Source organism: Phyllobates terribilis, unplaced genomic scaffold, assembly GCF_046119375.1.
Source record: "Phyllobates terribilis strain yellow unplaced genomic scaffold, ASM4611937v1 Scaffold_3__8_contigs__length_932513732, whole genome shotgun sequence".
Lineage (NCBI taxonomy): Eukaryota > Metazoa > Chordata > Amphibia > Anura > Dendrobatidae > Phyllobates > Phyllobates terribilis.
Window position 1 is genome coordinate 347,178,692 of NW_027362763.1, and position 22,974 is coordinate 347,201,665.

The 22,974-nt window shown below is 46.9% G+C and overlaps 1 protein-coding gene across 1 annotated transcript in view; it reads left to right on the forward strand.

The window, feature by feature from the left end:
• The window catches only part of LOC141259356 (uncharacterized), a 751,467-nt gene that overhangs the window by 727,519 nt on the left and 974 nt on the right, over positions 1-22,974 (forward strand). Inside the window, exons 68-71 of the mRNA XM_073675220.1 lie at positions 19,780-19,933; positions 20,745-20,927; positions 22,003-22,046; positions 22,147-22,256. Coding sequence (XP_073531321.1) covers positions 19,780-19,933; positions 20,745-20,927; positions 22,003-22,046; positions 22,147-22,256 — 491 coding nt within the window. The remainder of the gene's footprint in view (positions 1-19,779; positions 19,934-20,744; positions 20,928-22,002; positions 22,047-22,146; positions 22,257-22,974) is intronic.

The window sequence follows — 22,974 nt, forward strand, 5'->3', positions numbered from 1 at the left end:
GCCTAATGCACAGTGCCCTAACTGCCTGGTGTAGAATGCCCTAACAGCCTGAAGTAGAGTGCCCTTACAGCCTGTTGCTGAGTGCCCTAGCAGCCTGGTACAGAATGCCATAACACAGCCTGGTACAGAGTGCACAGCCTAGGGCAGAGTACCCTAAAAGTGTAAAAATCAGCTGGCACTTTCTCTTCTCGACTGTGCACTTTTTTCTGGTGCAAAAAATCAGGCCGTGGTGCTGCTGGTGGTGTAGCTGCTTCAGGGAGAGGACATGTGCCTGCAACATGCCCAAAGGAAACACCTTACTCTAGGGCACACAGGTGACAGGACATTCTGCCTCCAGTTCCTTTACATTGTCTTCCACAAAGTCCACTGCTGAAAGTGTAGAGTTGGCACTTGTGGACCATGGACATCCATCTTCTACCTGACATCCTTGCAAATCAGCCAAGCAGTCTGAGCCCAAAGTTATGCAGCAGTTACTTCTTCTTTTCGATGACTCCGCTGGCTGGTGTTCCATGGCCCATCCAAAGGGAACTGCACTAGTAGTGGAAGAGATTGCGTGCACTGATGTCCAAACACTTGTTCAGTTTGAGGATGAGTAAGTGGGAGTGCTAGTTCACATGGTCAGTGGACCACCACAGCACATCTCTGTGATTAGTGATGAGCCTGTGTATTCGTTACTATTCGCTATTCGCACGGATAGTACGGTATTCGGGTTAATCGTTATTTGGCAAGTATTTGTGTTCTCGCCTCGCTATATTCGGATGTCCCGCCCTGAATTTTTGGCTCCTCCTTTGCAGCCACTGAACATGCTGGGCTTCTTAACCAATCACAGTAATGCCACAGACATCTTGATTGTGGCATTACTGTGATTGGCTGGCAGCGTCATAGGGTCTATTTAAACCCTGCTGCCGCCATTTTGTGCCTATTGTGTCTGGAGCCTGCTTTCTATAAGCATAGGGAGAGATCACACAGCTGCTAGGGAGAGTGTTTAGGCTTCTTGATCAAACAAAAGCTGATGTAAGGGTTACCTGCTGTGTGTACTAGTTCTGTGTTTAAAGGAGCCATTCACTAGTTCCATAATACCACCAAAAAATAGCTATTTTCAGAGCTGAAGACTCACAACAAAGTCAGAGGAGTACAGGGGAGAGCTTGTGTATTAGCTAGGGAGAGGATAAAGTATTCTTCCAGTGTTTGTCTTGAAACAGCTCTTGTCAGAGGCAAAGCAATATTTTTCCTGCACACACAGAATTAGCATTTTTTTTAGCACTGGTCTATTTTCCCTACTCTTTTGGGGGTCAGAGCCTGCCTTCTGTACATATTAGTGTACGTAAAAAATCTTTGATTGCCCTGCACAAAGCAGTAGTCTAAACATTTCCTACTCCCTGCTACAAACAAGCACCAGGCCATTTTAACCACTATTTTTGGGTGTCAGTCTGCCTTCTGTCCATATTAGTCTACATAAAAAAATCTTTGATTGCCTTGCACAAAGCAGTAGTCCAAACATTTCCTACTGCCTGCTACAGTAAAGCACCAGGCCATTTTAACCACTATTTTGGGGTGTCAGTCTGCCTTCTGTCCATATTAGTCTACGTAAAAAATCTTTAGTTGCCCTGCACAAAGCAGTAGTCCAAACATTTCCTACTGCCTGCTACAAAGCAAGCACCAGGCCATTTTAACCATTATTTTGGAAGCCACCATCCCAAGGGCCACCAATCACAAATAGTAGTTAGGCTGGAGTAGGAATACTGTCCTGGTTTGTCCACTGCACAATCTGCGTAGGGTTTGTAAATATTAGCCCTATGGGCTGAGTAATGGTTGACATAGGAAGCCACCATTCCAAGGGCCTCCAATCACAAATAGTAGTTAGGCTGGAGTAGGAGTACTGTCCTGGTTTGTCCACTGCACAATGTGCATAGGGTCTCTAAAAATTAGCCCTATGGGCTGAGTCATGGTTGACGCAGGAAGGAAACGGGTTCTTATGGGAAGGGGTTGACATTACCAGCAGTAGCATAAATATGCATTTTTGGTGAATTTAGGTTGGCTTACTCTCATCTGCAGGGATTACAAACTATATCCAGTCCTTCTTGAATTTAATCAGAGAAAGTCTGTATGCATTTTCCGTGGAGAGGTGTGTGCGCCTATCAGTGATGATTACCCCAGCGGAACTGAAAACACGCTCAGACACCATACTAGCAGTCAGGCAGGCCAGCACCTCCAAGGCATAAAAGGAGAGGTCAGGCCAAGTGTCCAGCTTAGACACCCAATACTTAAAGGGAACTGAAGCGTCAGAAATGACGCACGCATGGTCACTTAAGTACCCCTTGACCACGTTCTGCAACTTATCCCTCCTTGGCATTGTTCCAGGCACATATAGCCTTTCCTGTTGTGCTGGTCTATTGAAAATTGCCTAATTTGTGCACATTTTCCCCCCTTCTCTGCTGGAGCTGGTGTTCTTGTCTCTCCCCATTACCCCTTGGTGTTGAAAAGAGACGGTACCTCTGCCACCAGCATTGTCTGAGGGTGATGTTTTCAGCAACTGATCTACAACGGTCCTCTTGAACAATTCAATTGTAAAACTCTATGTTGACTTCAAAAGGAGAGAAGGAAATTTCTCCTTGTACCGTGAATCGAGAAAGGTGGCCAAACAGTATAGGTTGCTCTTGTCACTTGCACCTTAAAACATCTCCAGAATCTGACCTTTTTTCACCTTTGAAACTGCAAAAACTCTTACTGTCAGTCTTATTCACTCTCGTCTGGACTATTGCAACTCTCTTCTGATCGGTCTCCCTCTTATCAAACTTTCTTCACTTCAATCCGTCCTGAATGAGACAGCCAGGGTCGTATTTCTGTCCAGCCACTTCACCGATGCCTCCATCTTGTGCCAGTCATTACACTGGTTGCCCATTTGCTACAGGGTCCAATATAAACTTATCACTGTCACCTACAAAGCTTTCCACAGTTCAGCACCGCTTTATATCTCCTCTCTCAACTCTGTCTATCACCCTTCACATGCCCTCCATTCTACAAATGACCTAAGACTAACATCCCCCATAATCTGAACCTTGCACCTTCGTCTCCAAGACTTCTCTCATGCTGCACCAGTTCTCTGGAATGCTCTACCTCAGACAATCCGACTGATGCCTAGCCACCACGTCTTCAAGCGCGCTTTAAAAACCCATCTCTTTATACAAGCCTACCACCTCAACTACTCAGTAAACTAACTTTTCCCTGTTCTCTCCTTCTAAATATTATTCTGATTCTGCACCCTACCATTCATCTGTCTCCACACCTTCCATGCACACGATAACTACACTCGATAGTTGATTATTGCACTTAAACATACTGGCTGATGACCGGATCATACAGTCTTATATAAAAATCCCTACTTATTATAATTGCCTGACCTGAAATAACAAGTGCTTTTCACATATTGTGTCCACCCATTGTCTTGTTGAATGTAAGCTTGCGAGCAAGGACCTCACTCCTAATGTAACTGTTTAAACTGAATTTATTGTATGTACATGTCCCTGCTTAATTGTAAAGTGCTGCGGAATATTTTGTCACTATATAAATAAAAAATATTATTATTATTACTGTTGGATAAAATGTGTATCATGCAAGGGTCTTGCCACAGACACTTACACATGAACGGTGTCATGTGGGCCAAGCTACAAAAAGGCAAATGTTCTGTGTCCCCAACAGTAGAAACAGTACCAATCCTCTCCTCATGCTGACTCGCCTCCTCCTCCACCACCTCCTCCTCTCCAGCCCATCCAGGCAGGACAGACATCAAGCTTGGGCTGGGTGTCCCTGTGTAGCATTACGAGTCCCCTCGATAGCACAGAGAAACAAGTCTCTCCCTCCTCATCTTCCTCCTCATCACCCAATGTTGCCTCAGAATATTGGCTAGGCTGGGTACTATCACCCATTGGGAAATCTGGCCCCATACCAACATGGTCGGCACTCAAAGCTTCCTCTTTGAGATTATGCAGTGTAAGGCGGCGGTGTTCACACCGTGAAGTAACTGAGGCAGTGACCCAAGCAAGTCCAACATAAACAGCTTTTATTCAGCAACTTACGGGTAAACAGAGTCCTCCAGTTCGCAGCCGGGTTAACATAAGTCCATAAATAACAGTTGCCGTTGGCAATGGCTGCGCCGGGCCGCTTAGAGTCTGATGGGTGCAGAGCCTTCCCAGGCATTGGTTCAGCTTCACACAGGCCCGCCGAGCTTTCCTGTTATACTCCTAGCAGGTCCCAACACTGAACAACATTAATCCTTAATGCAGGGTCTTTAAAGGACCTGTGGCAAGAGCCAATAGAAAACCCAGGTTGGAGGGAGGAGGCCGCCCCACTGCCTTCCTGCAGCCTTCTCCAAGAAATGAAGGCCCTGCCAGGTTTTACTAATCTGCCTTAGCCAGATAGCCTGACCAGGTCAATGCTCACCTTCATTCCTGCATTGCAGCCGCAGGTGTGTCTGTGAGTGCAATGCACTCCAATGGATTTAATAGGTCTCTGTATACATTCTGGGGATATATAATGTCCCTCGTATATGATCCCAGTCACTGCCTCACAGCAGTGATTGTGTCAAGAGACACAGAAGCGGGCTGGTTACGCTGATAATACCCTGATCACCGCTCACAAGGTTGGTGCAGTACTCAAAGTTCTCAAGAACCTCACAAATGTCAGTGATCCTCACCCACTCGACAGTTGTTATGTGTGGTGGATGACTGTCAGTCTGACTGGCATCCTGAAGCTGGTATTCATCTACCTCCCTCTGCTGTTCACTAATCCTCGCCAACGTATGATAGGTGGAGTTCCACCGCGTTGGCAGGTCGCAGATGAGTCGGTGACTTGGCAATTTCAAGCGCTTTTTCAGCGCTGTAAAAGCAGCAAAAGCAGTAGAGGAATGGTGGAAATGGGCGCTAATACAGCGCACCTTCTCAAGTAGGTACGAGAAGTCACGGAAAGTTTTCAGAAATTTCTAAACAACTAGGTTCAGCACGTGAGCCATGCATGGCACGTGTACCAGCTTGCCGATCTTTAACCCCTTCCCGACCCGTGTCACAGCGTCTGTGACATGGAAACTGGTGCGTTCCCGACCCATGTCACAGCGTCTGTGACATGGAGGGATCGCGCCCCTGCAGCGTGTGCGAGCGGGGTCGCTCAGGTGTCACAGTTGCTACTACAACTGGACAACCTGTAGTTGACCCCACCGGGGGTGGATTAACCCCCCCGTGCCTAGGACCCCTCCGATTGGCAGTTTCACTTTCACTTTAGTGAAACTGCCAATCGGAATGAATTAAATATTTCACCAATGGAAATTGGTGAAATATTTATGACCTGGGCATGGCCTGATGCATATAGCATCAGCCATTGGCTGGGGGGGAGTGTCAACTCTGTCACCCCCCCGCCCCCAGATCTGATTGGGTCTAGTGTCCATGTGACGCTAGCCCTCCAATCAGATGTGGAGGGTGTCGTTTTTACAATGGCTGACCAAGTTCCACAGCTTTCTCCCATCCGTGAAAGCTGTGGAGCTTGGTCACCCACCGATCTGCCGCTGTCAGTGATCCGACGCCGCCGATCCACCGCCGACGCCGACGGTAATATTACCCCCCCTTATCCGATTCCAGCCCCCACTCCCCCCCCCGGACCCCTCCCGCCAAACCCCTCCACCCCACCCTCCACTTTCATACCTGCACCCCTCTGCTCCCTCTGCTCACTCTCCCACGTCTTCATCCACCGGCTGGTACTCTCCTTCTGCTAGCCTTTGTACGGTTGGAGGTGCAGCCGGGAGAGCCACTGATTGGTCTGTTGTTTTAAAGCTTGCCACGGCTCTGTTGCAGTTTGTGCTTTCTGACCTAAACAGATCAGCTTCAGCATAGTGTCTTGCCACTTTGCCGATGCGCTGGTGCACAGGTCCCAGCTTGGCAGTCATGAGGAGGGTAATTCAGCAGAGGATGAGGAGCAGGAGAATGGGGGAGAGGAAGTGGAATATGAAGAGGTGGAAACCCTGACAGAAGTTGGGCCTGCTATTCTTAGCGTGGGTGGGATGTGTGATGTTTGCGCCTTTGTCCCACCCTCCACCAGGTTCCCCCAGTGTGCCATGAGAGAAATGTATCGTCCCTGTACACAACAACTTGTCCAGGTGTCTGTTGTTAGGTGGACCTTCCGCGTTATGGCGTTGGTGAGAGCACGGTTCAGATTGTTTTTTAACACGTGCTTGTGTAACGCAGGGATGGTACACCAGGCAAAATAGTGGTGGCTGGGAACACTGTATCGTGGGGCAGCCACAGCCAAGAGATCAAGGAAGACTGCTCCCACAAGCCTAAATGGCAACCAACATCTCCACAGCCAGAAATTTGGCAATGTGCGAGTTTAGTATTTGTGCCTGTGGATGCATGGCTGGGTATTTACGCTTTCTTTCCAAGCTCTCAGACACGGACAATTGGACGCTTTGCTGGCACAAGGAAGTGGATGTAGTGGATGTTTTTTGTGTGTGAGCAACCGCAGCTTGTAGACAGGAGGTATGAGCGCCTGCTTCTTGCACAGCAGATTCTGAAGGACATAGCCCAGACGACATGGCATAAGTCTCCACCGAACCCAAAAGCACTACAGATACTGGCTGGTGATGAGCTCATGCCGCCTTTATCTATCCCTCATCCCCTCAAGATGGCTGGACCATCATTGTAAATAAGTCCCTGTCCTTTGTGTCACCCCCACCTCATCATAGATCGCAAGCTCTTACGATCAGGGTCGTCATTATTTTTGCTTTAATTATTGTATTATCTTTAGCTATGTTACTTATGACTGATGAATATGAACCTCTGAATTGTAAAGCGCTGCGGAATAGGTTGGCACTATATAAATAAAGAGTATTATTATTATTATTTTTATTATTGGTTTGACCCACAGATGCAGATTTGGTACCCTGGTGTTCCGCCCACCTATTGGGGTGCTTGGCTGCCATGTGGTTTCTCATACTGGTGGTGCTCAGGTTGCCTTTGCCCTGGCCTCTGCTCAACTTGGTATGGCAGATGCTACAGACAACAATGTTTTTCTCTGAAGGACTTTCAGAAAAAAAAATTCCACACAGCAGCTGAACGCTCCCTAGCCTTGACTTTGGTGCCCAGCAGGGGTGCTCTTGGGAACATTTGACCCAGTTCTCACTCTGGGCAAACCACAACCCCTTGGTGCCTGTGTTGTTGGTGCTACATATCCATCTTCCTCTATGTTGCTGTCATGGCTATGTGCGATAACGGTCCAGGTCGGATCAGTGGACTCATCATCGACCACCTCGTCTTCTATCCTATCCTCCTTCCCAGTTGACATTGTAGGCTGACCTGATGGCAACTGTGTCTCATCATCATCAGCCTCCACCTCTGGAGGAAATGACGTTCCTCCAAGTGGCTTTCTTCTCGCCGAAGGTCCTCAAATACTTGAGCATCAATGTACACCACCTCCTCTTGTCCTCTTGTCCCTCTTCAATGCTGCATGGTGATAGGCCAGGGCCAACCAAAGGATGCGTACCAAACAGATCCTCGGAGTGGCCAAGCTTGGGGTCATATGTCTCCTGTTACTGTTAATGGCGGGAGGAAGGAGAACCAGCTTCAGGATTGGAAGGGCCAGCCTTCTGTGTATCCACAGAAGACTGTGTGGTCGTGGAAGATTTGTTGCTGCTTGACAACAAATGCGTAGAGGCCTTGTCTGCTATCCAAGACAGAATCTGCTCTCACTCTTCTGGCTTCCACACACGTTTACGTTCCAGACCGGGAACTTTTTCCAGGAACATAGTGGATGGATCAAGCTTCTTCTGACCTGACAGACTGAGTGCCTTCTCGAGCACCACTGACAACACCACATCCACGTCTCTTAGCGACAGACTTTTTTGGCATTTTGGGTTTTGTTGACAGATTTTCAGATATTGATGGCACAAGCCAAGCTAGCTGTCACAGCCAAAATAGTGAGTTAACCATGACACAGCCCATAGGGCTAATTTTTACAAATCCTATGCACATTGTGCAGTGGACAAACCAGGACAGTATTCCTACTCCAGCCTAACTACTATTTGTGATTGGTGGCCCTTGGGATGGTGGCTTCCTGCATCAACCATGACTCAGCCCACAGGGCTCATTTTCACAAACCCTATGCACATTGTGCAGAGGACAAATCTGGAATGTACAGTAGTCCTACCAAACTAATATTTGTCATTGGAGGCCCTTGTAACAGGTTGTGCCACAATGTGACTGAGATAGGGGATACATATTCAATAGAAATTTACACTGACTGTTAATGACCGACTGATGGCCCTAAAAACTTGAATTGGGGGCCACAACTACTACATTGCTCCATCGTAGATAATGTTTGTCAAGGGAGGCCCTTGTAATGGAATCTTCCTGCACCTATGACCCAAATGTCTAAGTAACAGCTGTCCCTCCAAAACGCATGTTACAGAGCCACCTGAGGCCTCTTAGGTCAAAGATCAACATACCTACTGGTGCGTTCTAGTTGTGCTTGTAAAGTGCTGGGGAATAGCGAACTAAAAATGATGTATGACAGAGGGACCTACAAAATGTATAAGTCAGGGCCCTCCCAATTGTAAAAGGCGAAAAAAAGCCACAGCAGTATGTGTGAACAAACGCTAAAAGGGGTATTTTTTTGTTTTCTTTGGTTTATTTAGCCTTATATACAAGTGATTATGCAGGAAAACTGTTTCTTAACCTTTTTGGCCTGTTAAATGCAATTTAGATAAGGTTTGGTAGTTGTTCTTGTGTGTCTGTAAAAGAGGCGTAATACTGTGACAAACTTATTCGCAGAAACCATATGTGATTTAGAAATGCATGCAGACACATTCTCCAGGCTCTTCCCATTCTGTTTCATCACATTCCCATCCATTTCAGCCTTTTCCCCTGGCCCGCAGACCACTTTGTAGGGTCCAGCGTAAAATTACTCGCATTTCCCATTGACTTACATTGTACTCGCTATTCGGAACGAATACGCGATTATTACAAAGTGCTCGTTATGAGTATAGTGATTACGAATATTACGGTACTCTCTCATCACTAGTGATGATGAAACAAAAGGTGCCAACTGTTGCATCTTTCTGCAGTGTGCAGACCGGCAGGAAGGGCAGAAGTGAGGAGTGGGTGGAAGATGATACGGAAGATGATGAGGTCTAGACCCCATATGAAGTGAAGGCCATCCATATGACATATGCACTTTTAAGGAAGAGTAGGTGGCTACACTGTCCCAGCTGCACAGCAAAAGAGTAGAGCAGGGTGCAAAAGCACCAGCCCATAACCAGTATATCGGCTGCTACTGCCCACCGAACCGACAACTGAGCACACCAAAGCCAGGTCAAGGGAGCTCCCTGGTGTGGCATTTCTTCAGGCAATGTGCTGACAATCATCTCCCCATTATCCTGCTGGTGGAGACTGACAGTTTTAAAAAACTGATGGTGGTAGCTGTCCCACAGAACATGATACCCACCAGCACTACTTTTCCAGAAGAGCCAACCCTGTGCTGCACACAAATGTTGCAGACAAAATCAAGTGTGCACTATGAACAGGTGCATCTCACAAAATTAGAATATCATCAAAAAGTTAATTTATTTCTGTTCTTCAGTACAAAAAGTGAAACTCATATATTATATAGAGTCATTACAAACAGAGTGATCTATTTCAAGTGTTTATTTCTGTTAATGTTAATGATTAAGGCTTACAGCCAATGAAAACACAAAAGTCATTATCTCAGTAAATTAGAATACTTTATAACAATAGCTTGAAAAATGTTTTAAAATCCAAAATGTTGGCCTACTGAAATGTATGTTCAGATAATGCACTCAATACTTGGTCGGGGCTCCTTTTGCATCAACTACTGCATCGATGCGACGTAGCATGGAGGCTCTATGGGGTTAAGATCAGACGAGTTTGCTGGCCAATCAAGCACAGTGATACTGTTGTTTTTAAACCAGGTATTGGTACCTTTGGCAGTGTGGACAGGTGCCAAGTCCTGCTGGAGAATGAAATTTCCATCTCCAAAAAGCTTGTAGGCAGAGGGAAGCAGGAAGTGCTCTAAAATTTCCTGGTAGACGGCTGGGCTGATTTTGGCCTTGATAAAACACAGTGGACCTACACCAGCAGATGACCTGACTTCCTAAACCATCAATGACTGTGGAAACTGCACACTAAACCTCAAACAGCTTGGATTGTGTGCCTCTCCACTCTTCCTCCAGACTCTTGGACCTTGATTTCCAAATGAAAATTGGAACTCTGGGACCTTGTGGAGTGTGTCAATGACTGCCTTCTGGACATCTGTCAAGTCATCAGTCTTCTCCATGATTGTGGAGCCTACTGAAACAGACTAAGGGACTTTTTTAAACTCTTAGGAAGCCTTTGCAGGTGTTTTTTGTTAATTATTCTAACTTACTGAGATAATGACTTTTGTGTTTTCATTGGCAGTAAGCCATAATCATCAACATTACCAGAAATAAATACTTGAAATAGATTACTCTGTTTGTAATGCCTCTATATAATATTTGAGTTTCACTTTTTGTATTGAAGAACTGAAATGAATTAACTTTTTGATGATATTCTAATTTAGTGAGATGCACCTGTAACTCTATCGGTGGCAAGCTCCACATAACCACTGATACGTGGACCAGTAAGCATGGGCAGGAATGTTATATCTCCCTAACTTCCCACTGGGTAAATGTAGTGGGCAGCTGGGCCTGAGGCGGAAGGCGTTCTGGTGCATGTCTATCACCACTGAGGATTGTTGGATGTTTCTCTGTCCTTGTTGCCTCCTCATCCTACTTCACCTCCTCATTTGGTCAGCGTAATACCTGCATCACCAACTTCAGCACAGCCAAGGGGAAATGACTGCAGGCTGTTCTGAAACTCTTCTGTTTAGGGGAAAAATCTCACACTGCGCAGAAGCTATGGACTGTGATCAAACAACAAGCTAATGAGTGGTTGATGTCGCTAAACTTGAAGCCTGGCCTGGTGGTGTGCGATAACGGGCAAAATCTTGTAGCAGCTCTGGCCTTAGCTGGTTTGACACACATCCCCTGCTTGGCTCGTGTGCTGAATTTGGTGTTGCAGAACTTCCTAAAAAATTACCCTCATATGTCAGAGCTGCTGCCAAAAGTGTGGGCCATCTGTGCGCGCTTTCAGCTTTCTCACCCTGCTGCTGCTCGCCTGTCTGCACTGCAGCATCACTTCTGCCTTCCCACTCAACACCTCATCTGCGATATACCAACAAGGTGAAACTCCCCCTTGCATTTTCTGGAAAAATTGTGCGAGCAGCAGCAGTCAAAAGTGGAGTTTCAGCTGCAGCATGCACGGGTGAGCCGCTCTGCGGAACACCACTTCACCACCGAGTGGGCTTCCATGTAGGACATGTGTTCCGTGTTTCGCTGCTTTAAGTACTCCACCAACATAACCATTGCTGATGATGCTATCAGCAGTGTTACTATCCCACTTCTATACCAGCTTGAAAAAACGCTTCAGGCGATGATGAATGAGGTGGTGGCACAGGAGAAAGAGGAGGAGGAAGAGAGCCCATTCACACCATTATCAGGCCAGTCGTCCACATATGGCTTGGAGGGTTGGTTCCTGTAACCAACAGCGGCCAGGTACACAACTGTCAAGCCAGGGGACAGTTTTGGAAAATGATGAGGAGAAGGAACCATGGTCACAGCAGGGTGGCACTAAAAGAAGCTCAAGGGCATCACTGGAGCATGGTTGGTGTGATACAGAGGACCCAGATAATACACCTCCCACCAAAAACTGCTAGTCATTGTCTCTGGGCAGCCTGGCACACATGAGCCAATACATGCTGCTGTGCCTGTGCAACAACTGTCGAGTCACCTGGATTGAACCAGTGCTTATGACTGGGTGGCCACTCTGATGGATCCCCGCTGCAAGGTCAATGTAAAATCTTTACTTCCGTCACTGTAGTGGGATTCGAAAATATGGGAATACAAGTGCACGCTGGTGCACTACTGACTGAATTTCCACCTGATAGCAGGGGCTCAGTGACAGAATAAAGCAGAGGAGGAAGTCGTTTATGAAGCTGGGGCACTGGCACCACCTAGGAAGGGAGGCTTGGCATAGCCAAAATGTGGAAACCCTTCCTCAGCAAACCACAACATCCGGCAACACCATCTGATATGGTCTGTATTAGCAGGAGGCAGAGTTTCAAAAACATGGTGCGAAAGTACTTGTCCACACGTCTTCCCATACTGAGCATTTCCCGCACCCATCTAACTTCTGGGTCTCCAAATTGGACACATAGCCTGAGCTTGCGCTTTATGTCTTGAGGTACTGGCCTGCCCTGCGTCAAGTGTACTGTTGGCATGTGTTTAGCACGGCCGGGGGTGTGATCACAGACAGGCGCATCCGCCTGTCCACAGCCAATGTGGGCAAGCTCACATTCATTAAAATGAACCAGTAGTGGATCTCAAGGACTTGTACTCTACCACTTCCGCCTCTTCCATCTAAACCGCCACGTCCACCTCCTTCTCAACCGTCTCCTCCACTTAGACCTGTGCCTCCTAGTTCAAGATTGTTATTTCTTTTTATTCTGTTATTTTAAATCATTTCCCTGAAAAAACAAAAACAGTGTTGGCTACCTCTTCCTCTTCCACATACACCACCACGTCTACCTCCACCTCCTCCTCCACTTGGACCTCCGTCTCCTGATTCAAGATTGTTATTTTTTTCAGTCTGTTATTTTAAGTAATTTCCCTAGAAACAAACCAAAAAAAACCCCACAAAAACAATGTTGGCTAACTGCACCTTCACTTCTTCCACATACACTGCCACCTCCACCTCCACCTCCTCCTCCACTTGGACCTCCGATTCCTTGTTCAAGATTGTTATTTTTATTTTTTTTCAGTGTTATTTTAAGTAATTTCCCTAAAAAAAAAAAAAGACCAACAAAAACAGTGGCTACCTCCTCCTCTGTCTATTCCACCTACACTGCCATATCCACCTCCACCTCCTTCTCCACTTGGACCTACGCATTCTGGTTCAAAATAGTTTTCCGACACAAAAATTCAGGTCCTCATTGACTTTTATGGGGTTTGGGTTCAAGGTCAAGTTCAGGTCAGGTTCGGGTTCCGAGCTGAACTTTCGACTACAGTTTGACCAAACCCAATGAACACGAACATGCACGGGTCCGCTCATCCCTATCAGTAAAGACAATTTCTGAAAACCAGCCCGCAACTGACGCTAACTCTAATTCTATAGAAAGAACTTTGGTAAAAATAATTACAGCTATAACAGCTATAATAATTACATATGCCATGGTAGGGTAGTCACTTCACAATTCTATACACCTACCTAGTATTAATATTTATCCTTCCTAAACAACAGTATATCTGTAGCTGCGCGTTTGTGTGTATATGTGACGCCTCTACTCAGAAAGCCCGTGTTTTACCCTGGGTGTTGGGGGACTCGGTGTCGGGCCCTGCGTTGAAGAGATGGGATGCAGCCGTGGCCCGGGCCCGACCCGTGCTCAGGGCCCTCACATTAGAAAGAGATAGTGTGGGCTATTCCGGGTTGAGTGGCTGATTAACGACTACGCCACCTGTGGTGTCTGATGAAGGGCCACCAGCGCCGCTAGCAGTCCGCTGAGGCCCGGTGTCATGGCGGCTAAAGTTCTCACTGCTCCCCACAGGCGGAGCAAGGCCTCAGGGCAGGCAAGACGGGATGAAGGGGGGTAGTAGTAGCGCGGGGAGTACGGGCACCATGTCGCATGGTATGGCGCATAATGAACAGTCCGGAGGCCATAGGGGTGAACTTCCAAGGCTTTACTCACTCAGAGATGTTAGCAGGAAGGCGACTCCCTGCTCCTCGCGGAGTCCTGCGGCCACCAGGGACGAGGGTCCGACTACCTCCGAGGAAGTCCAGTGTTCGGTAGCAACCCCACACCAGAGTGTTCCTGCAATACAGACTTCACCCTTTCCCGTCTGTGCATGTGTAGATAGGCCGGGTCTCCCTCTGAGCTCCTCTCAGGTGTAGGGCTTGGGTGGCAATTCCTCTCCATTCGACGCCCGGCAGGATCCTCAAGGCCTAACCGTGCTTTCCCGTCCTGGATGTAGAGTGCAAGGTCGGGTGTCGGGGGCCGGTACCCCTCTTGCAGCCGGAATCCCTCTGAATAGATCAGGTAGGCGAGGACAGGTGGCGTGCTCCGCTCCGTCTGCATCCTCCCCGGGACCCATTTGCTAGGGAGCCACACTCTAATGCTCCTGGGCCTTCTTGATCCTGGTCCTCGGCCGGGTTGAGACATTCCTACGTCTGCAACCTCCCTCTCTTCCCAAGATCAGGGTACGAGGGCTGTGTCCCATGCCGGTGCAGGCCCACACAGGATCTGCGCTCCCGGAGGGAAGTCACATTACACACAGCAGTTTGACAGCACAGTGACAGCCGACAGACAAGCAAAGGCTAGACTAAAGACAGACCAAAAAGAACCAAAGGACAGAAGAATCAAGATCAAAGATGGCATTCCCTTAAATATGAAATTAGAAGTGTAACTAACTAGTTGTTCCTCCACCCACACCCACTAACTGGTTCCTACCACTTTGTGTTCCCCAGTCTCCCTGTAACCAGGGGAGCAGCACCTAGTGCATACTAGCTCCCTCTGGTGGAAATGTGGTGTGGGATGCAAAAGGTTAGGTCACTACCATCACACCGGCCTTACCTCAGAGGAGGAACACCACACTCCATTGAAGAGGTGCAGCATTCCTGTTACGGTCGAACCTTCAGGGGCGCCACATTCCCCCCTGGTAAAACACAGCACGTCCGCGGGCTGCAAAGGAAGCAACACCCAGGAAATTTTCTTTTTATAATAACAAACTATCATCCCTTTATGGGAGGCACATATCTTAAACGTTGCATAACAAGGTATAAAAGTGTAAAAGTGCAAAAGTACAAAATTATAAAAGTATAAAGCATAAATTAGGACAAGAGACTTTTGACAATGGCAGCAGACTGGTTAAAAGTGGCGACGGTCAGTTCAATAGCAAGAGGGACCTGCCCTAAACCCTCTACGTGGGCCCTGGGGTGGCTGCAGGGCATGAAGATCCGGAGTTGGACCTCCACAAAAGCCACTCTAGACAGGTTTTGCTTCTGAGGTCTGAGGTAGAAGAAGAGGCACGGTTTTGCATAAAACCAATACGAAGCACCTAAATAGATGCATAACTATATACAACACAGTCCGCCGCCTGCCATAATCCGCAGGGACCAAAGTCTCTGTAAACAGGGGAAAAACACAAAATAGCAGCATTCAACTTAAAACTTTAACAACAACAGCAGCAGCCGGGGGCTGCTTTAGACTTCGGGCTCTCGTCTAGGAAAAGGCTCATTCCTCCCGACGGAGGCTAGCCGGTCACCTGAGGCTGAGGGCGGGGTTGCGTCACTCCCAGACACTTTGTGGACGTCCAGGGCGTACCACTCACGCTCCCCCTGGTGGCGAGTGAAAGTCACTGTGTCGCCCGGGAAGAGGTTCCGACCGGGGTGTCCCTTCTTGAGGCGCGGCTCGACGTCCCGCCGGCTGACGAACACATCATCCTGGAACAGGGGACACCGGATGAACCCCCACCCGCCTCATGATGAAAGCGGACGACTTGGCCTTCGTACCGGGGACTGGGACGGGTGGCCTCCTCTTGACGCGCCCGAGTCTTCGCAGCTTTGGTCCTGACCTCGAGGCGCTCGCAGCGCTGCTCCCGCCGACGTTGCTTCCTTGCGAGCTGAAAGATCTGGTAGCTGCACCACTGGCTCCTCCTTCGCGCTTCAGATCGGGTCTCCCGAGGGAAGCCCATTAGTTCGCCCCCCTGGTTTTCCCAGGCCTACTCCTCAGCCTCGGGCCAGGTTACTGCTGGTGCAGGAAGCGGGGTGAGGCCGGGTTGCTGCGAGTCCTCGATTGATGCAGACCAGTCCGGGTTGGAGCTGGTAGCCTCCTCCGCAGCTTCAGGCACCTCCGTATCTGAGTTTGGGCGGCATCGCAGGTCCCCACCGATGGCTGCCGATTGCAGCTCAGGGGCTAGCGCTTGCTCCCAGGTGACCGCGTGGGGAACTAAGTACCTCGACATGAGGTCCAGAATAGTCTCTGTTGGCTCTGCAGCCAGGGCAGGGGTTGCACACTCACCCACCGCGAGGTCACCCTCGACCTCTGTCACCGAGTCGACTTGTCCTGGGACCTCAACTCCTTGGCGGCGGTCTCGGATACGCAGCAGCATCTCCTCTTTCCACGCTGCCGTTGCCGTCTCCTGGGCCTCTTTCTGCCTTCTTATGAGTTCCGGAGCTTCTTGATGGAGAAATTCAATATCTCCCTGGGTCAACACACTGCTGCCTTGGTCTCTACTGGGTGAAGGGCCTGAAACGGGTTCAGTAGACGCATGGTCTTGTTCCCCAGAGGCATCCATGTCTGCCTCCGTTGACTGCCAAGCTCCGACCGCAATGGCCACACCTTGTTGCTTTGCTTCTTCCTCCTCTTTCGGGGCTGTTCCTGGGCGGAATGCTGACAGGCCCGCCTTCGTTTAGCCCATCCAGTTTGACGTGCATTACCCCGCCGGACAGTCTCTGATGGAAGGGGCAGTCCACATTTTTGGTGCCAAACGGGAGCCCAGCCCACGATGGGAGGCGTTCAAAGACAGTCTTTTTACAGCGTTATGGCATCTGTTCTTCTTGGGCGGGCGCCATTTTAAGTGTAAAACAACAGTTCATGGTGTAAGGTACACAGTACCCGATAGCAATGGGCACTCTTCTCACGATATCCTGCCGACTACGCCAGGTTGTGACGCCTCTATTCAGAAAGCCCGTGTTTTACCCTGGGTGTTGGGGGACTCGGTGTCGGGCCCTGCGTTGAAGAGATGGGATGCAGCCGTGGCCCGGGCCCGACCCGTGCTCAGGGCCGTCACATTAGAAAGAGATGGTGTGGGCTATTCCGGGTTGAGTGGCTGATTAACGACTACGCCACCTGTGGTGTCTGATGAAGGGCCACCAGCGCCGCTAGCAGTCCGCTGAGGCCCGGTGTCATGGCAGCTAAAGTTCTCACTGCTCCCCACAGGCGGAGCAAGGCCTCAGGGCAGGCAAGATGGGATGAAGGGGGGTAGTAGTAGCGCGTGGAGTACGCGCACCGTGTCGCGTGGTATGGCGCGTAATGAACAGTCCGGAGGCCATAGGGGTGAACTTCCAAGGCTTTACTCACTCAGAGATGTTAGCGGGAAGGCGACTCCCTGCTCCTTGCGGAGTCCTGCAGCCACCAGGGACGGGGGTCCAACTACCTCCGAGGAAGTCCAGTGTTCGGTAGCGACCCCACACCAGAGTGTTCCTGCACAACAGACTTCACCCTTTCCTGTCTGTGCATGTGTAGATAGGCCGGGTCTCCCTCTGAGCTCCTCTCAGGTGTAGGGCTCGGGTGGCAATTCCTCTGCATCCAACGCCCAGCGGGATCCTCAGGGCCTAACCGGGCTTTCCCATCCTGGATGTAGAGTACAAGGTCGGGTGTCAGGGGCCAGTACCCCTCTTGTAGCCGAAATCCCTCTCAATAGATCTGGTAGGCGAGGACAGGTGGCGTGCTCCGCTCCGTCTGCATCCTCCACGGGACCCATTTGCAAGGAGCCACACTCTAAAGCTCCCGGGCCTTCTTGATCCTGGTCCTCGGCCGGGTTGAGACATTCCTACGTCTGCAACCTCCCTCTCGTCCCAAGATCAGGGTACGAGGGCTGTGTCCCATGCCGGTGCAGGCCCACACAGGATCTGCGCTCCCGGAGGGAAGTCACATTACACACAGTAGTTTGACAGCACAGTGACAGCCGACAGACTAGCAAAGGCTAGACTAAAGACAGACCAAAAAGAACCAAAGGACAGAAGGACCAAGATCAAAGATGGCATTCCCTTAAATATGAAATTAGAAGTGAAACTAACTAGTTGTTCCTCCACCCACACCCACTAACTGGTTCCTACCACTTTGTGTTCCCCAGTCTCCCTGTAACCAGGGGAGCAGCACCTAGTGCATACTAGCTCCCTCTGGTGGAAATGTGGTGTGGGATGCAAAAGGTTAGGTCACTACCATCACACCGGCCTTACCTCAGAGGAGGAACACCACACTCCATTGAAGAGGTGCAGCATTCCTGTGGCGGTCGAACCCTCAGGGGCGCCACATATACATCTACAATCATGTATATTGTGACGGATCAGCACACAGACCCTTTTTTCTAAGAGCAACTCTACATACAGTGGGTACGGAAAGTTTTCAGACCCCTTTAAATTTTTCACTCTTTGTTTCATTGCAGCCATTTGGTAAATTCTAAAAAGTTAATTTGTGTTACTCATTAAATTACACTCTGCACCCCATCTTGACTGAAAAAAACAGAAATGTAGAAATTTTTGCAAATTTATTATAAAAGAAAAACTGAAATATCACATGGTCATAAGTATTCAGACCCTTTGCTCAGTATTGAGTAGAAGCACCCTTTTGAGCTAGTACAGCCATGAGTGTTCTTGGGAATGATGCAACAAGTTTTTCACATCTGGATTTGGGGATCTTCTGCCATTCTTCCTAGCAGATCCTCTCCAGTTCCGTCAGGTTGAATGGTGAACATTGGTGGACTAAATCTAAAATAAAATCCAGAAAATCACAATATATGATTTTTACATAATTAATTTGCATTTTATTTGCATTTACAAATATGTATATATACTATATATATTTACAGCGGGTGACATTAAGTAAATTTCAGTAAACGTGTTCAATACTTTTTCCCTGTGTCAATTCCCATTATTACACATAAATTATTACACATATAAGTCAAATTATGGATATCTATGGTTTGATTTCCTTGCCTGTGTGGATTGGATGGGTTGTTACCAACATCTGGTGAGAATTTGATGTCAATAGCATCTTCAGAAATATATTTACTTAGAAAATTGGTGACGTGTTCAATACTTATTTCACCCGCTGTATATATAATATAATATGTATACAGTATTTTGCTGATTATAAGACTCAATGGACCATAAGACGCATCCCAAATTTTTGGGAGGAATATAGGGAAACAAAATGTTTAAATAAAATGGTGATGCTTCTTATAGTGCCATTTTATGGTAGCTTACTCAGCGGTGGTGTAACAGGGTCATAGGAGCAGGGTCGCTGATTCAGGAGACCGGTGGTGGCAGGAATGGGGCGATGCTGCGGGCCCCAGGCTGAGAGGAGTGGGTGTCCCGGCCCTGCAAAGCTGTGTTCCCTGGGCTCTTCTATGATGTCAGCGCTCAGTGGAGTCCCCTTCCCATTGATTTACCAGTGCTGGGCTTCGGGAAAATGGCCACTGGAGGTGGCGCATGCACAGATTGAGATCTCAAGCTTTTAATGAACAATTACTGCGATTGGTGTGTCAGAATTTATCAGCCAATCGCAGCGATCATCGATAGGTGGCGGTGGCGCTGTCCCCCTGGGCGATGAGGGAAGATTGTCTGTTGTTGACGACAGCAGCCATCTTTACACAATTACAGTCTCTTTTGACACTGTGATCATTTTCCCTCATGATATACCAGTACCTTCATTTATGGGAAGTTACTGCAAAATAGGGGTTAATGTGTAGCTATCACAGTACTCATTGAATTGTTCAACACTTTCCCCTGGCATACAAAAAAGGGTCTGACTTGAATGTGGTCCGACTGATCACCCTGATTTCACATTTCAGTAGAATAACTATAAACCTTGTATATGTGATGTTTGACAGTTTTGTGTTATTTTTTAGTTGGTGTTTTCTTTCCTCAGTAACAATAGAAGAACTAGCAGAAAATGCAAGATGTAATTATGGAGGATATACACTAGATAATTCCACTTTGCAATGTATCTCAGTTTGCATCAACGATAAATACTGCAAGAACGGTGCCATCTGTCTGCTTGTTAATGGAGAGCGTACCTGCAGGTATGTATATACGTTATCATTTTAATGTATTTCATGTTCAAATCCTTTCTCTAATGCAGAATTACAAGAAATTCCTAAATGGTGATGAAATGCAACGATACACTATAGCAATAGTGGCCCAGTAATAAAAAATCAGTTTTAGTAAACAATGAAAAAGGACATTACAAATGTGAGAGTTATGGCCCCGAAAAGAAGGGCAAAAAATATAAGAGGAATTGAATGGGATGAGGTTCTAGTAGATGGATCCCAGCAGATAGCTTGGTAATAACTGAAACGATACTCGTGTGTATGATCCCATACGGTCACTCCTCCAATCCTTTCACTGTGTTATACTTCTTATTAGCGTAGTGGGTGGTCTCCAGTTGAATGAAATTAGCATAGTAGCAGAGGAGTTTTTGGGTGCATTCACACAAGGCAAAATGTAACAGCACACAGTCGCTTCATTACTGTGGCTAGTCTGAAGCATAAACACAAGAAAGATAGATACATGTTTTTAATAACGTTTTATCATAATTGTTGTTTTAAAAGGAACACCACATTTGTGGAAAGGTCATGATAAAAACTCATGGAGCTTTTATGGTGTGTCACTGTCTCACCATGTAAATATACTTCATTATCATATTAAGATTTTTTTCATATTTTCAGCACAGATTCATCAATATCTTATACATTATCCTGTATAAGTCTAAACACAGCATAATTGTGGGAATGAAACATCCTAGAAATCAGCTAGAGAATAATTCTTCTTTGTGATCAGCGTTTTTCTTACATCTTGAACAACCTAAGTAAGCCAACATTTTTTTTCTTTTAGCTGTAAACCATTCTCTATCTATACCACATCTGGACCACAATGTGAACATCTCTCCATGAACCTGGGTCCATTTTTTGGCATATTATTTGGAGCTTTGGGCTTCCTTCTTCTGCTGCTCCCAGGAATCTGGTTTGCAGTTCGTTGGTATCGTAAGAGAAAAGAGAATGACGGATATGCGGATGAGTAAGTGACAACTAGTGCACACGTGTAATGTAAACTACAGTATAAAAAATGATCTATTATAAGGATAAAATTTCATAGGAAATATTACAACGGTAACCAATTAATAGTGCTGGTGCAGGTCTTAGCATAGGTGGTCCAGACAGAATGCCCATCATCTACCATTTGAAAAACATAAAGAAGGATTTGTTAATTCTGGTTCACTTTATTATTGTGGAGTGTGAGGGAGCTTCGGCCTCACGAGGTATACCCTGTGGATAAATCTGGTGTAAGGTACAACAATGTAAGGTGTAGGGTAAGAACTATGTCCCATTAAGTTGTTATGGTTGATTTGTAAAATATGGAGAGAGGGCTTAAAGGGGTACTCCAGGGAGATAAAAAAATTATTGTAATGGCCTTATCTTCATAAACTATTAAGATAAAATGAATATTGTTGTTTTCTACTCTTACACTACCAGTAATTCTATGTGATGCTGTAGCTGCTCCTCACTGATTACCCTAACTTATGGGATGTTACGTCACACGTCAGGGGGCATGGCTTGCTCCCTGCTAGCAGCAGCATCAACCAGCCCCCTGATACTATCTGCTTGCATGCAGTCCAATATTGGGGGTGTGGCGTGGGTGTCACATGCTCCCTGCTAGTAGCAGCAGCCAACCCCCTGATATGCAGTCCGATACTGGGGGCATGGCATGGGCGTGGCTTGCTCCCAAAGTCTAGTAGCAGTCTGCCTCCTGATACTATCTGCTTGTATGTGGTTCGATATTATCAGGGAGCTGGCTGCTACTACTAGCAGCAAGGAGCAGGCAACACTAACACCATGCCCCCAATTCTTACAAGCCGATAGTATCAGGGGGCAGGCAGCTATTTGCAGCCAGGAGCAGACCACTCCCTCTGATGTGACATAATGTGCCATAAAGGAGGGGGAGCAGTGAAGATCAGCTATTGCATCAAACAGAATTACAGGTAGTGTGTAATATAATATACATCATTTCAAAGTTTATAGTAATTTCTACATTCTGTACTGCATACCACCTAATACCATTTTAATAATTTTTTTTTCATTATTTTCTTAATCAGAATATACAAATCTCAGTTTAGCTGGAAAACATCTCTATTTTCAAGTAAGTATAGCTCCTATTTCTTGACATTATTACATATATTTCAATTTATTAATATTGCACTTGTTTATGTTATCCTTTCTCATGTTGATCAATTTATTAGCCTTCGAGCGGTTTGGTGAAACAGAAATTTCAACTTCAGATAAAGACATTAAATCTCCATATTTGGTCGATTGGAAACCTCATCTTGAAAATGTTGACTATTCAGCGGAGGTATGACAACTAATATGTTACGTCATCATAATAACAGTACAGATTAGGCTAGTACACATTAGCATTGGGAAATAGTGTAGCTTGCAGTTTATATAGTCTTGGCAACAGCAATGAATAAATAGAGAGGTAGAGAGGGAGCATACTTCACAGGAAACGCCCACTAAGGTCTGACATTGCAGCATCAACTGCAGACATGTCAGAGAAAGCAATGTTGTACTATTGTCAGAGAGGTTCATGTTGCACTATGTTGATAACTAAAGAGATTAGTTATCAACATAGTGCAACATGAACCTCTAAGGGTGCAAATATTTTCTTTTTGTTGTAAATGCACATAAGATTAAAGATATAAGGCACAAGATTTTCCGATTCACATTGTTAGATTGTGCCAATCCTAAGGGCTGTAATAAAACTTAAAGGGATATTACCATCTGAGATATTCTTAGCATTTTGAAAGTATATGTTCTACATGAATAACAAGTGGCGATTCCAATTCCAGAACTTCAACCTATAAGGAGAATGGTGGTCCTCTTCTTTCCCATTCATACTGCTGATAGGCAGAGACCATGTAGGCGGTTCTCTTCAATGTAGTTTAAATGATATGCTAAAACCGAGCTACTCTAATAAAACGACTCTGGCAGCAGCTGCAGAAAAGCACGGCCACTTCTCCACTTCATTTATTACTTAGTGGAGTCATGTCAAAAAGGAATTGCATTGAAGG